At 39.6% G+C, this 16,719-nt stretch overlaps 1 protein-coding gene across 2 annotated transcripts in view; it reads right to left on the bottom strand.

The window, feature by feature from the left end:
• Positions 1–16,719, bottom strand: part of med12 (mediator complex subunit 12) — a 198,696-nt gene that overhangs the window by 22,881 nt on the left and 159,096 nt on the right. For both annotated transcript variants that reach the window (XM_043704778.1, XM_043704779.1), the window contains exons 32-38: positions 15,039–15,128; positions 11,749–11,858; positions 9,707–9,842; positions 8,183–8,344; positions 7,468–7,824; positions 5,038–5,191; positions 3,787–3,989 (exon numbers count right to left, since the gene is read on the bottom strand). In XM_043704778.1, coding sequence (XP_043560713.1) covers positions 3,787–3,989; positions 5,038–5,191; positions 7,468–7,824; positions 8,183–8,344; positions 9,707–9,842; positions 11,749–11,858; positions 15,039–15,128 — 1,212 coding nt within the window. The remainder of the gene's footprint in view (positions 1–3,786; positions 3,990–5,037; positions 5,192–7,467; positions 7,825–8,182; positions 8,345–9,706; positions 9,843–11,748; positions 11,859–15,038; positions 15,129–16,719) is intronic.

Raw genomic sequence — 16,719 nt, 5'->3', positions numbered from 1 at the left:
CATTTGACAGCTGAATCAAGAAGCAACAAATTCACAGATAAGAATTTTAGGAAATGATGGGCTCAGGCAGCAAGTATAGGCTACAGGTGTGAAAAAAGATGGTCCTGGTGATGGAGAGCATTGGGATCAGAAGCACAACTCAGGATCAAGCAGGATGCTAACTATGCAAACAGTCTGGTTCAGTCTCAAGGCAGGCTTCTAAAAAGCTATCCAGCTAAAAAGAAAAATAAGGTATGAAACAATCTAATAATATCAAGCTGCTTCTATACTTTATGAACTAGCCCAAAAAACGCTGTTTTGTGAGACTTCGCTTGATTGAATTTCTGGCTCTCTCTCGTTGAAAGCAAGACAGGTAGATTTAGGTAATAAGCCAGAGTCTGAATGCCGACTTGAAATTGAAGCAGTGCCAAATTGGTAACAGCTGCTATTATTTTGTATTAATTACACTGAGCCTGTATTCCTGCTCCAGTGGGTGATTTGAATGGTAACAGCTTGATGGAACTAATCCAGATTCAGTAGTGGCCTCTCTGATATGTAGTTAAATGTAGCAGTCATTGTAATCAATCACTGTGTATACAAACTTCTTATACAAAACGCATTTAATATGATCAAGAACTCCATAATGACATTTCACTCTAAAACAGCACAACAGTTTTTTTTAGTCAAACAGTAAAATAATATATCAGAATCAAATAAAATAGAAAATAATACATCAAAATTGGAGAAAATGCAGTCCTTCCTTCCTGGTTATGCTAAATTTGGACTTTCCAAATTTAATTACTCTCAAATTCAAAGTTTTGAATCACACTGAATTTTTATCCACTCAGTCATTTTGTGGACTTGAGAAAAGATTTATGCCAATATTATCTTCAGGTTAAAAATAATCACCAAAACAATGCAATTTTCACCCCTACATCAAAGGAGCAATCGACAGGAATAAATGAACAGGAAATTCTCCACAGCTTTTGTTTTTACAAGTGGTTACCCTTCCTGATAGTGAATAAAAGCCATTAACAATGTGCCAGGATCCTGACAGGACAAGAAACGATTGCTGATTTTTCAGAAGAGTTTTCAAGTTACTTCTTCAGCAAAGGACTAAGAATGTTGCAAGGTGCACCACTAATCAAAAATATAGCACCAAAGTAAAATGGCAAAGGCCTTCAAATGTACTCTCTTGCTGCATCAACAGGCATTACTGTCCAGTGTGCAGCATGGTTAATTGATAAAACTATCTATACCTTAAAGACCTCTCAGTACCATACAGCTCTCAAAACTTCAGGTTGTTAGCATCTTCACAGTAAGACTGTAGTCAGCCCATTTGTATTGCTGAGCTTCACCACTGTAATAAATACTGATTAACATGACTTGAGATCCTCCAGGCAAACAGGACTCCAGTTTACATGGAAACACAGAACATAGGAGGAAAAGGATGCCAGTTGGCTATTTGAGCTTGTTCCATCATTCAATAAGATTGGGGCTGATCATCCAACTCTGCTGTATCTTGTACCCACTTGGTCCCCACCCTTTGGTCCTTTTAGCACTTTAAGAACCATATTTAACTCCTTCTTGAAAACATTCAGCTTTCATCTCAATCACTTTCTGTGGCAAAGAATTCCATGCAATCACCACTCTTTAGGTGAAGGAATTTGTCCTCAGTTCAGTCCTAAAAAACCTACCCAAAATCCTTAGACTGCGACCCTTGAATCTGGACTCCACAGTGATTTGGAGTATCCACCCTGCAGTTATCTTGTCTAGTCCTGTGAGAATTTTATAGGTTTCTATGAAATCCCCCTTCATTCCTCTCAACTAGTGAATATAGTTCTAACTGATCCAGACTTTCTTCATTAGTAAGTCATGCAATCCCAGGAATCATTCTGGTAAAGATTTGGTGTAGTCCCTCCACAGGTACAATCTAGTCTGAAGATCTCAACATCAAGTAGGTGCCCTCAAACTCTAGCCTTTTCTCAGGAAGACTTTGATTTCAAGATGTCATGGAAGCAAGGGAGGAGGCCAATCTGATCATAATACTAATGCCAGATTTATGCTTCTAACTACTCTTCCATATAGGACATCTCTGCAGGAGTTTCTCAGGGTACTGTCTGAGGTTCAACCATCTTAATCTGCTTCGTCAAGGGCCTTTCTTCCCTCGCAAGGACAAGAGGTGGGTACGTTTGCTGATAATTGCATGATATTCAGTACCATCGCAACCCCTCAGATACGGAAACAAGCTCAGATCAATTGCAACCAGATGGACAATATCCACGTTTGGGCTGACAAGTGACACGTAACATTCATGGCACAAGTGCCAGGCAATGATTACCTCCAACAAGAACGAACCTAACCATTGTCCTATTATGACACGGTGGTGAACCCCTCGGTTAATTAAACCAAACACCCAGAAAAGCTCACCTCGCCTAGTAATCTGTTAAAATATGAGTGACAGATAACTCCCAAATTCCACTATTTAAAGAAAATAATATAAATTTATTTTTTAACTCCAAAAGTGAACATTAAACAACTATTCACAACTTTAAGCCCCCACCTTTCTCTTAACTGCTTATTACCTGCCTCCAACTCGAAAACAAAATACTGTTTCCAACACCACACTTATTAAAATTACATCAACTTAATTTATAAACTAAACAGTGACTGACATCGGTGTCATTCTTCTTTCCCTGGGTCATCATCTTTCTTTTTACTGTGCATGTTTCATATGAAAAAGGTACCTCTGATAGAGTGTACTTCAATCTTTTGGCTCTTTCTCTCTCTCTCTCTCTCTCTCTCTCTCTCACACACACACACACACACTCACACATACAGGCAGTTACTCTGTCTAACTTTCAAAATGCCTTCTTTTTATAACCCTTTTTTATTGGCAAAACAATAAATCCAAACGCGACTGTGTTTATCATCCTGGGGCATATTTAAACTGATTGATTAAATTCAAATTGTTGTCAAAACAGCAACCAACTCAGGTATCTTATTTCATAGCCAAATGTTACATATTTTCAATTTTCCAGTACACTCTGAGATTGCTAGCTAGTCATATGACAGATGCGTGTAAGCTCTCAGTGCAAAACAGCATTCACTCTCTCAAAGGTACAGTATGCATCTTCAACTTCTTAACAGTCCCATGATATTCAATGGCAACTGAACTGGACTATCTGCATAAATATTTTGTGTACAAGAGTAGGTCAGTAGTTGCGAATCTTATGGCAAGTAACTCACCTCCTGACTACCTAAAGCCTGTTCACCATCTAAAAAGTACAAACCAGACGTGTGATGGAATCTTCCCACTTGCCTGAATGAGTGTAGCTCCAACACTCAAATCTTGACACCAACTAAAACAAAGCAGTCAACCTGATTTGCACCCTATCCAAACATCCACTTCCTCAACCACCACCAACAGTATTAGCAGTCAACATTCTCTCTAAGCTGCACAGCTTCTCCAAGGGTCCATGCATGCCTTAGAAAGCACATTCCAAACCCATGTCCACTACCATCTAGAAGGATAAGCGTAGTAGGTACATTTGAAAACCACAAACTGAAATTCCTTTCCCAACCACTTATCATCCTGGATTCAAAATATATAGCCATTCCTTCAGCGTTGTTGGTCAAAATCCTGGAACTCCCTTCCCAATAGCTCTGTGGGTATACCTACACTGTGGGAAGCAGCGATTCAAGAAGGCAGGCTCACTACCACCTTCTCAAAGGCAACTGGGGATGGACAATAAATACTGGCCAGCTGGCAAAGTTGCATCCCTTGAATAACAGAAAGATACTCACCAGTCTGACATGTAGCTGCTGGCGGAGCATTTGACCCTGTGGGATTGGGGCTTGTGGTTTGTATTGGGCAGGTTTGTAAAGTGATGGATCCATCATTCCACCCATAGGGGGCATCACTGTGCTGTACGGCGGTCTGTTCGGCATCATTTTAGAGAAAGGAGGCCGCACAGATCTGTATGGAATTGTATCCAACCTGGGTCCACCTATATAAAACAAAATATTGGTTAAAACATACAATAAGATTATTTTTAGTTTTACTGTCTTGTACTTTGCATATGAACTTCAACAAGTATGTACCAAACAACTAAATGATGGGAAACAAAAACTGCATTTGAATATTGAACCCAAGAATTTGGATTTGTTGACCACCAGCCTACACAGACACAATGTTAAGAGATCACCTTGAAAGTCTTAAAGCTGTTTTAAATGTGAGCCCATGTCAGAGATGCAAACTTAATTTATCACTCTTTCTGATACACATCTTGGTGCCAGCTCCTGATAAAAGCTTTCACTGATCAGATGAATAGAGAATCATCAAACAGCAAGCAAAAATGTAACGATGGACTTACAATTTATGGGTGTCCAATCTAACGAGGACCAGCTTGACATTTTTCAATGCCTTTGAAAATGGGAGAAATATACTCCTGCTACTGTTAATGATAAGACTTATAAGAACACTTACAAATACAAACTCTGTTTTATTCCACAATGGTGTTTTGACTTGCGTTGCTTTTGCTCATGCTTCAAAGTACACAAAGTCAAAGACAACCTGGATAATTTAATCCTTTAGATATAAAAATATAGGATGAAAAGATTTTCTTGACCTCCAACTCTCCCAAACAGCAACAAAGGTACAATGGTATAAAAAAAAGATCTATTATTTACTGGCTTTAAAATTGTCTGTTTATCTACAATTTACATAATTCTTTCTTGAACTATCACAGTAAACACAGAAAAATTGATATCTTGCTCTCCTTTTACTTTACATTCACAAACATTTCAGATAGCCCCTGAAAAGGCAATGATTCTTCTAGATTTATGTATAGTGAAATGACTGTGTTAGGGATTGATGATGTCTAAGTTTCCACAAAGAATGCCCACTTATCATAAGTACCATAGTTAACAAGGTATCACAATTAATGTTTCTCAATTGAATGCAGCTGCACAATAAAAAAAACTCTGAAATGAACATTTTCAATTCAAAGTATAAAGTAGTTTTATACAATGCAGTGTCATGGTTCCTTTGCTTACCTGCCGGTAAAGGCTGATTTTGTGCATATATCCCCACATTAGGCTGTCCATATGGAAGTCTAGTGTAGTGGTTACTTGTCTGATGTGGGATTAGATCAGCAGGAACCGCCCCACCATAGGCAGGTATTCTGTGTGCACTGGATGGCAAATCCAACTAATCAATGACAAAGAAAAGAAAAGTTTTTAAGACTTTCTGCAACATTACCAATCGCTATTGATGCATGGTTTTCAAAGAAAATAACATTGTCGAAAGACTGAAAAATATTTCCTAATGGCATTGTTTGTCTGCCTAGAGCACACAGACCATAGTAGTTCAAGAGGACAGCTCATCACTGCCTTCTCAAGGACAACTAGGGACACGTAATAAATACTGGCCCAGCCAGCAACACCCTCGCCCATGAACAAATAAAAAAAATTCCAAATAATAAATCAGAATTTGACAGTTTCCTCAAGCCAATGCCTTGATCATCGATAATGACTGTTGTTATAATTCTGTTTCAAACTACTATATTAAGATTTTCAATAGCTGAATTACAAGATTTTAAAAGGCCCTAAACAATATTCCAGTTCTTGAAGCCACAACAGGTCAGATACGCTTGAAGCCACTTCTGGTATGCCCCCTGGCACTCTTCAGGGAACCAAAGGTGAGGGACAGCGAGCAGCAGGCAACCTTCGATTATATTCAGGAGACTCTCCTATAGCAATCCTTGTCAAGACCAATGGAAATGCGGTACAGCTAGACCTAGTTTTGGGAAGTAAGGAGGGCCAAGTAGATTAAGTGACAATGGAAGAAGATTTTGGAGTTAGTAATTTTTAGGATTACAGTAGAAAATGACATTAGCATGCCTAAGAATAATAAACTGGCTTTGCTTAGAGAGCTGACTTCAATGCAGCAAGAACGGATCGGGGGTGCACTGACTGGAACCAAACGTTGGCAAGGCAAATGGTAACTGAGCAATGGGCTACCTCAGAAGAACTGTTCCTGACAATGCAGACAATGCTGACTTTCTGCAGCATTTCTGTGTCTGTTTCAGATTTCCAGTTTCAGCAGTATTTTGCTTTTATTTGACGGCTTAGACACAGTTAAGATATATTCACTCATAAGTAACAGGTAGGACAACAAACCCAGAGCTCTCTGGACCTCAAAAGAATTTGATTTTAAGTTAAAGAAAAATGTAACTGAAAACACTGGCCAGATTTCTATACTACTTCTGTACCGAATGATTCTATAAAATAGCTTCATCAATGACCCTCTCTCCATTATGAAGTCAGAAGTAGGGATTTTCACTGATGACTGCACAATGTTCAACACCATAAGAAATCCCTCAGATACTAAAGCAGTTTAGGTCCACATGCAGAGAGACCTGAATGACATACAGGCTTGGGATGATAAGTGGCAAGTGACATGTACATCACAAAACTGCCAGAAAGTGCTGTTACCAACAGAAACAGTCATTGTGCTATGATATTCAACAGTTACCACTGACCAGAAACTTAAATGGATCCGCTATATAAATATGATGTTTCTAACAGCAAGTACAAAACTGGGAAGTTTTTGGTAGGTAACTCACTGCCTGGTTTCCAGAGCCTATCCATCCTTGCAAGTCACGAGTCAGGAATACATGGAGTACTCTACTCTATAATTGGGAGATAGTACCATAGTGGTCATATCACTGTACTAGCAATCCAGAAGTCCAGCCCAATGCTCTGGTGACACTGGTTCAAACCCCACTATGGCAGCTGATGTGATTTAAAACCAGTTGATAAACTTAGAATATAAAGCTAGTCACAGTAAGGGTGACCATGAAGCTATCCTTGATGGCTGTAAATGTCCATCTAGTTCACTTACGTCCTTAAGGGAAGAACATTTGCCAGCCTTACCTGGTCTGATCTCCATATGACTCCAGAACCACAACTAAATGGCTGATGTAGAATAATTAGATGGGAAACAAATGTTACCTCTGCCAGTAATACTAACATTTTATGAAAAAAAATGAAGAAAAGGAAACGCTGCAAGTTTCTTTCAAGCCCATATATACCATTCTAATTTGATACTATATCACCATTCCTTCATCGTCACGGTTTCAAAATCCTGGTATTGTGGTCGTTCAAGAAGGCAGCACACCACCATCTTCTCAAGGACAATAGGGACAGACAATAAACTCTGGCCAAGCCAGCAATGCCCATGCATTAAATAAACTCCCTTCCTCTGAGCACTTTGGGTCAACCTACACTACATGGACTGCATTAGCTCAAGGCAGTGGCCTCTGCGACACATTTAAAGGGCAATTATGGATGGACAAATAGCAAAACAGCACCCCACTTCATGAACGATAAAATATAAAACTTCAGAATCTTACAATGGGTCTTACTGCATTTATTGCAAAATTGAATACCTAGACCTTAATTGGGAATTTGGTTCTACCTCACCTCAGATTTACTAGGAGGCAGTCGTTTCTTTCTGGGTGGTTTCTTTTTCTTCTCTTCAGTAGTGTTAGGTTTTTCCAGCTTTGGTGGTTCTGAAGTGTTTTTTTCTGGTTCTGGAATGACTGGCACAGGTGGCTCTTCCTCCTCTGGGGGGAGTGGCAGTGGTTCCAGATAGTAACTACGAGGCTTTGGTTTTAGGTGTGTGTGATACAATAGGAGCCTATGCTGCTCTTCAAATTTGGTCACTTTGCGATCAACACGAACTGTTCCAAACCAGCCCCAAGAAAGAGGAGCAGAGTGCTTCATCCCTTCAAACACATCCCAAGGTGAAATCTTCTGTTTAGTGGAGACCTGTAGCCCCTACACCAAAGTGAATGACACATGTAAGCTGGTGCAATGTACTATTTTTTCACCCTAGGATTAAATGTTTATGTTGCTCTTGTTAACGGTGTCATTTAAAGTCTATAACAAGCAAAGTTTAAGGGTTGTCAGAGATTTACCTTACTGATAAATCTAGAAACTCATGCCATCCAAATTACCGAAAAACTCACTCACTCCATCTTAGATCATATTTTGCTCCATTACAACAGAACAAAAAAAAACTTTAAAAAATACATCATAGTCAGTTTGATGCAGGATACTTTAATCTAGTTTCAAGCAAACTCTAAACTCTCAGTTAGTGAAGGAATATCAGAACTAGTAGTAATCAAATACTTGCCTCTTTCTTGAATATTGAATCGAAACCAGCAATCTTGTTTCCTTTGGTATCAATTAGAGACCCTTGGGGCTCACAAGTGATGACATCTCTTGTTTGTTTGGGAAGTGGCAACAACTGCCTCACCTTCTCTAAGCTTTCTGATTGTCGGTCCCCAAGCTCTTTCTAGGCCAATTAGAACAAATATAACAAAAAAGAGGGGAGAAAGAAAAGGAGATATAACTATTTTTACTTGCATGCACTTGACAACACAGCTCAACAGTGAAAAGGGAAATGGTAAATTCTTAAATCTGAAATTTCATTATTTCCTGACCAAGACTGCTGCTCACAGGGTGTGTTATTCAGGAAATCATAGCTTTGGCTTTACATCATTTAATTAAAAGGACTGAAAACCAAAATCTGCAATCTTGGCTAACACTCCTCAACGCAAACATTTGATCAAGGAATCAACATAAAGGACACTAAAATTTCAAACTCATCAGAATACCTCATTTACTGTTTTATAAGTGCTGATTCATCTGTTGTGCACTATTAGCATTTTTGTTATACCACTATATCTCAAGATTTTTGTTAGTGTCACTGTGGCAGAAATGGGTCACTTTGTAAATTGCTCTGCTAATTGCAGGGTACAGGTTTTACTCCACTGACATAGCAAATTTCAAACCCCTTTCACGCAACGGATAAACAGTTCTACCCTGAGTTTCTTTACAAGGTTCATGTAGGCTCTCGTTCTCCTCCATAATTCCCTGGGCAAGTGGAGATCAAGCAAAAATCCCTGATAAGTAATGGATCCAAAGGCCCTTGCATATCAATTTGCAGCATGTTGGTACGGATTTGAAGAATTGATTATAAGACACCAAAAAGCTGCTTTAGTCAGAGAATGATAAATAAATATCGCCGTTGGGAGTGTATCACTTTGTTACTTAGAGACTGCAGGCAAGATTTCTTTCACCCCATCAAAAGTGCACAACCCTGAGAATAAGTTTAATTGCCTGCATATCAGAAGGACTCCTGTCAATTCAGTCAAGCTACACCTTAAATTATAGATCCAGTCCTGGTCACTAAGGGACAATCAAAGTCTGGAGGTGATTCACAGAAGTTGACCATAATTAACCCATTGATTAAATATACGTAAAGCAAAAACTTTTATTTTCTGTAATAAGATGGGCATATAGAGTACAAAACATTGCAGAAATTGATCTTTGCATTAATGGAAGGAGGTGCTTATATACAGGTTGCAAAATAGATACAAATACAAATTAAACAACAGAACTAAAGTACAGCTAAATCAGCAAAACAACATTTCGTTTTGTCATCATTACAGACTGAAAACGTGATACAGATTTAGAAAGTAATGGAGCTAACATTGTGGAAATGCTGAAGAAGCAGCTTAATGCTGAGAGTACTGAAGGTTGTTTATAATGAACTAGGAAAGGTTGACTTGTTTCCTTCATCAATAGCAATATTGTGTAAACTTCCTTTACTATTTCTACAAGATGTTTAGGAACAAAGGATAAAAGGTTTTACCCTGAGTTTCTTTACAAGGTTCATGTAGGCTCGCTTGTTCTCCTCCATACTGCCTTGTGAGATGCTTGACATGTCTGCTGCCAGAGTTCCATTAACCAATACACTGAGCATATCCAGGACTGTAGTGAACAGCTCACTGGGAAACAAGACAGTTTATTCTCAGGGACATTTCACAGCAATGTATATATACAATGTATACACCATGATGCCTACTCCAACATGGGAACCTCCGAAACGTCCACTTTCTTCTTCAATCGAGGATTCCCCAACACCCCCATTTTGACAGGGCCCTCAACTTGGTCCGACCCATGTCCCACGCTTCGGCTCTCACCCCACCCCCTTCCCTCCTGCAACATAAATACAGTTTTCTTGTCCTTACCTCCCATCCCACCAGCATCCACAGCCAAAAGATCATCAGCTGCAATTTCCGCCACCTCCAGACACATATTCCCCTCCCCTCCTTTATCTGCCCTCTGCAGAGACCATTCCCTTCAGGACACCCTGGTCCACTCTTCCTTCACTCCCAATATTCCCCCACAGTACCTTCCCCTGCAATCGCCCAAGGTGTAACACTTGCCCATTTACCTCCTCCTGCCTTAGTAGCCAAGGGCCCAAACATTGCTTCCAGATGAAGCAGCGTTTTACCAGCACTTCACACAATCTAGTCTACTGCATTCGCTGTTTACAATGTGATCTCTTCTGCACTGGGGAAACAAAGCATAGACTGGGCAATAGCTTCTCAGAACACCTACATTCTACCTGTAAAAATGACCCTGAGCTTCCAGTTGCCTGCCACGTCAACACACCACCTTGTTCCCTGGCCAATATCCAGGTCTCAGGCTTGCTGCAGTGCTCCAGCGAAGCTTAGCGAAAACTGGAACAGCACCTCATTTTCTGCTTAAGTACCCTGCAGTCTTCTGGACTCAGTATCGAGTTCAATAACTTTAGGGCTTGAACTCTCCCATGTCCTAGCCCCCATCCCCACACACCAGGACTTGTTATCACACAGGCTATTACACACAACCCATTGTTAGATGCTAAAGTCTCCATTAATAGCTATGCACCCTCCTAGCCAGATCATTATTCACTCCTTTGTCTGTCCAACTGTTCTCCTCTCTTTTTAGGCTCTATCCCTACCTTTCATTCATTCCTTACCCACTCCCTCCACCCTACCTTTTGCATTAATACCGACATTTTCCTAGCTATCATCAGTTCTGAGGAAGGCTCACTGGAGCCAAAACGTTAACTCTGATTTCTATTCACAGATACTGCCAGACCTGCTGAGCTTTTCTATCAACCTCTGTTTTTGTATATACAAAATGTGTTGGCTCCAAATGAGCTTCGCACATGAACACCGATGGTTATAAGATAGAAATTAAGGTTAAGAATCAAAGATATGTTTTCTCCTTTGTAACACAATGTCAAAAGAAGCTGTGGAAAACCCAATTCTAACAAACCACAAATAATTCAGCAGAGATCAAACAAACCTCACAGCGAAGAATATCTTGGCTGATGCAACTCACCTAATCAAAAATTAAACTTGCTGAACTGTCACTGAAGTTCTGCATGCAGAACTGTCACTGTTTAAGTAAACAAACTGACCACCATGCTTTATGGTAAGAACAAGGACATACTGCTTTTACTGGAAATCTGAAATAAAACTAAAGGTTGAAATACTCAGCAGTCCTAGCATCATCTGTGGAAAGACAAACAGAGTTAACGACTTTAATCTCCTCAGTACTATGAAAGATCAGTGACCTCAAAACACCCATTCTGTTTCTCTTACCACTGAGGCTACCACACTTGTTGAATATTTCCAGCAATTTCATACTACCTGGAAGCTCTGCATACAACATTCAATAGCTATCAATCTTTATAGTGCATGCAAAATGCAGCACAGCACAGATACCAGTCCACAAGTTATTTCAGAAAAGTCAGAGAATTGCATGGCTTTATTATTTACCACACCGCTGAAAATGGCAGGAGAAGCAGCAGCTGCATTGCTAGAAGCTTCAGAACATATAAGTAACTATGGTGCATACTTGTTGGACTGCATGTCAACTGTTCCACTGCTAATTATGTCCAAGAGAAGAACAGCCCATTCAGTGGTGCCCTGTGTGCTACGCTGGACGGTATCGAACATCCCACCTACCTGGGAAGTAAATCAGAAACAAAAACATGCAATGAGTGATTATCCTTTCAAAATCTATTGGCTCTCAGCACTGAATGTAATCAAACTGTAGGTTCAGTTGATCCTACAATTAAACATTTGACTGAAGGCAATTAGAAGATATGAGGCGTCGATGATCTTGTGGTATTATTGCTGGACTGTTAGCCCAGACACCCAGGTAGTGCTCTTGGGACCGAGGTTTGAATCCTGCCACAGCAGACGATGGAATTTACGTTCAATAAAATTAAGAGTCTAATTTTGTCCATTAACCCAAAGTCAATTGCCAGAAGTACCTATCTGGTTCAATAATATCCTTAAGGAAAGAAAACTGGCAGCTTTATCTGATCTGGACTACATGTGGCTCTAGATCCACAGCGGTGCAGTTGGCGCTTAACTCCTCTCTGGGATGGACAATAAATGCTGGCCTAGCCACTAATGCCCTCACCAAAGAATGAATAAAAATAAAACTGACTCAATTTCCAAAGGTAAACTTTGCCATTCAGTTACTGAGTAAAAGATATTCAGAGGACCAGAGTAAGTGACCAGTTCGCCTAGCTCCTTAATGAGACAGAAAATATTGACCGAATACTGAGGCCAGTGATACTCCAAATCAATTTTTAAATAATCCTGCAATCAATGAATGTTTTCACGAGTAGTAGTGCTTGAGCTGAAAGTAGCTTGAAATTTAAAGAGGAATCTGTTCTGAAGCATGGAAGTTTAGTTGCAAATTAAGCATATATGAAGTTAAAAAGCTAAACTCATCCCTAGACCAATAGGAAAGACAGAACAACACCACAATGAATACAAATACAAACTGAATTGTAATTTACTAACTGATAGGCATTTGAGCAAACAAAGGGCTCTAATTTGAGCCCTTTGATTCCTGATGAAGGGCTCCTGTCCGAAACGTAGATTTTCCTGCTCCTCAGATGCTGCCTGACCTGCTGTGCATTTCCAGCACCACTCTAATCTTGGCTCTAACTTGAGCCAAGCAGACTTGGTACAAGACAATTTTCTGAAGTAGTGGCGGATACAGCATAGATTCATTCATACAGGTTACATAATTGAATTTTTCAATGCAGTACTTTTGACACGCTGGAAATGTTGCACATGATTTAACATTTTTCTGTGGCCCAGTATCATCTTGGATGAAGAAATAATATGTTCAAGGTAACAGCCATTGTTCTTTACTTGTTTAGATCATAATATATAAAATTCATTAAATTACAAAAATTAAGGCAGAGAGACTGCTCATTGCTGTAACTGAAGTTTGTAATAAAGAAGGAATTAAAAATTACAGTTAAAGTAGTTTACAGCACAGAAACAAAAGGTCCTTTAGCCCATTGAGTCTGCACTGGTCAAAACAAACAGCAAACCTTTCTAATCCCACTTTCCAGCACTTGGCTCATAGACCTTTATGCCTTGGCATTATAAATGCACATCTTCCTGTACCATCCTTGCAGGCAGATAGTCCCAGGTTCCCACCACTGTCTGGGTGAATTTTATTTCCTCACATCCCATCCAAACCTCCTGCCCCTTACCTTAAGTCAATGTCCAATGTTCGCTGATCTCTCCTTTGGGGTAAAAGTTTCTTCCCGTCTACCCTAAATATTTCCCTCGTAATTTTATATATCTCAATCATGGCCCCTCTCAGTCTTCTTTGCTTCAAGGAATGCAACTCTGGCCTATCCAATCTCTCTTAAGTAATAAAACTCTCAGGCTAAAAACATACTGGTAAATTTCCTCTGAATCGTCCCGGTGCAATCTAATGAAGAATCATATAGACTCAAAAAGTTAGCTTGCTTTGTTTCACCATGGATGCTGCCTGACCTGCTGTGATCTCCAGCAGTTTTTTTGTTTTCAGTTCAGACTCCAGCATCTGCAATATTTTGCTCCTCTTATGTGTTCTTGCATTGAATAAAGAACAGTACAGCAAGAACAGGTCCTTCAGCCCACCAAGCCGACACGAACACAACATACCATTTGTTATGGACCAGGCCAGCCCCCTCAAAACATTTCAAGAAGGTAGCCTAGACCCTAACTTTGCTTGTTGTTTAAGCCAGTGTACAGGGGATTTTCTAGGAGAGAATCAGCTGGTCAAATCAGGTCATTTTAAACAAAACAGAATTTATTTACAAGATTACTGAATGAAACACAAAGAATAGAAAATAGAATACCAAATAATCTATCCTATCCAAAAACCAATAGATCATCCCACTTAATGATGCTGTTCCAAAATACTTGTAACAATCCCCATAAATACCCCTTGACACAAAAGGTAAAATCAAACACAAGTTCTTATAGGCAAGGAAGAAAGAGAGAGAGAACCAGCCTGAGCTTGCTTTTGAATTCTAGCAGCTTCTCACACTACTACTGTTAAAACCAAACCAGAGAATAGCTGAGCTGGGAGAACTGGCCACTGCCCTTTCATTATACAAGCTTTTTAAAAGACTTGAAAGCCTTCTGCCTGAGGCAACATCTATTAGCTGTAAACAAACTGGCCCTAAAATCCATGCAAACTCAGACTTTTTGGAATCTGGGTCACTTACAAACTCTCTGGAAAAAAAAAACCCAAGGGCAGCATACCCTTGTTAAAGGAGCAGCTTTGTCACACATTCGAAACTAAAAACTTTTGCTTTTACATGATACGTATCCCTCTATTTCCCGCTTATTCATATATTGATCAAGATGTCTCCCAAACACTGCTATTGTATCTGCCTCCATTGATATTGTTATGATTTGGGAGTTTCCACATTTTTTTAAGAAAAGTAATACATTCCAAGTATTGGGTTTTAAAGCAATGCACGAAACAAAAGGTGGTTGTACCTCACCAAATACTTTAAAAACAATATGCACTCTACAGGAATCATTGAATACATCATACCCTGGGACAGGTATTGCTTTGCAGAAGTCTTCCCATCAGGTTGTGAACATGGAGACTAGAACATTCACATTCAAAATGAAGTCTTTTCCCGAACAAAATGACACAATTAGTGCGTAATAAGTTTAAGAAAAACAAAACTGAGAAAGGCAGGGAAGGTAAATGAAATGAAGCAATGCCCAAATTGGAGGGAAAATGAATGAATAACAAAGGTTAGAAAGAGACCATGCTGGCTGTAAGGCAAAGTGTTTAAAAATAATTTCTCTTTAAACAAGCCTTACAAGATTTAAGCGGAGTTTCAGAGCTTCATGCATCATCTGTTTGGCTTTGCAGTCATCCTGGTACTGATCTTCACGCCAATTTGTTACAATCTGAGAAGAGAAAATAATATGATTATTGAATTTATCTGCTGGTGATCAGTTAGTTAGCGCCATTCTTTCCACAAATTAACCTTCTGTCAGACTGATACGGTTATTTCATAAGAAACTCAGCTATTTAGATATCAATAAAGTTTTCAAAAACAGGTAAAGGTATTTGAGAATTCAAATACAGCTTTAATACAAGAAATTAAGCTAAATTCTTTGAACCCTTCACATAACCTTTAATCCTCGTAGGGCTTTTCACAGTACAATACTGGAAATGCCATCGGCACTAAATTTCACATAATTCTTCAAGGTTTGAAAGGAATCACAGTTCAAATCCAACTGAAGTCTAGAATATACTGCATTCGTGCACTTATTCAAATCAGTAAAATGTGAAATTCAAAATCCTATTCTTTATTTCAGTAAACTCATATGTCAGGATCATCAAGATATTTGAGCTCACTATCCCCATTTAGGTTTTTAAAAAGCCTGGTTAAATACACAAGGTTTCGACTCTTGATCCTGTTGGAAAGTGCATTTGTTTGGATACTGGATGAAGTCAAAACTTGACTTAGCTGTATTCCATTTTACACTTACTCACTATAGACTCATGCATTAAAATGGCACTTGGTTGAGGCAGTAGATGCAGTTGGAGTTCATGTAACATTTCCATTAAAGAGAATGTTTTCAGGAGCAGATAATCAAGAAACCAGGAGACAAATTCCTTGAATTGGTAGGACAAAATAAAATTCTGAAGTTGTTACATCCAGTGTTGGAAACAGCTGTTGCTTTATGTTTATACTGAAGTTCTGTTCCTTGACAACAGCTGACAGGATACAAGATTTTTGTTGCACAACAGGCTTCAGACAGATATTACACTTCAGTACAAAGCATTTGTGCATCGAGACCTTTGTTGCCCAAAATGACATAATTGTAAGATGCATGTTTTTTTTTATAAAATCTGCTTTTATGCTATACCATTTAACACTAACAGCTTTAATATGTAGTTTTATATTAAGGAGAACAAATTCAGGTTCTTCAATGTATCCCAGTAATTTAAGTCCCTCATTCCCAGAGCCATTCATGTAACTTTTGTTCTGCCCCTCTCTATTTATAAAACCTAGGATCCTATCTTTCTCTTCTTGCCTTGCCACACTCAACACTTTGTGCATATGCATCTCTGGATCTCTCTGCTCCTCAACTCCATTGGAACTTTACCTTGTCCTCTTAACCAATTATACCTTTTATTGCCTCTCTTTGTTCAAACTGGATTATTTTTCAATGCCACTCACCTGCATTCTGCTGACACGCCCACACAGATCCCACTGTCACCATCCTTGCCCCCCAGAACCCTGAGGGGAACACCACCCCTGCTCATGACTCCACCCTCACTCCCCCCACCATCACACCCACTCTAGTAACCGGCCCCGCCCCCACTCCCAGCTCCACACCCACACCAGATCCCAGCTCCCAGCCCTGCCGCGTTTTCACCATCCCGCCAGACCTTCCCCTCACTGAGGACAAATGATCAGTCCTCAACAAAGGACTCACCTTCATCCCCCTCCGTCCACGCATCAATGAATTTAATACACGCTGTGAC

The sequence above is a fragment of the Chiloscyllium plagiosum genome, chromosome 15 (genome assembly GCF_004010195.1).
Source record: "Chiloscyllium plagiosum isolate BGI_BamShark_2017 chromosome 15, ASM401019v2, whole genome shotgun sequence".
NCBI lineage: Eukaryota > Metazoa > Chordata > Chondrichthyes > Orectolobiformes > Hemiscylliidae > Chiloscyllium > Chiloscyllium plagiosum.
This window is presented reverse-complemented; position numbering and strand designations above follow the sequence as displayed.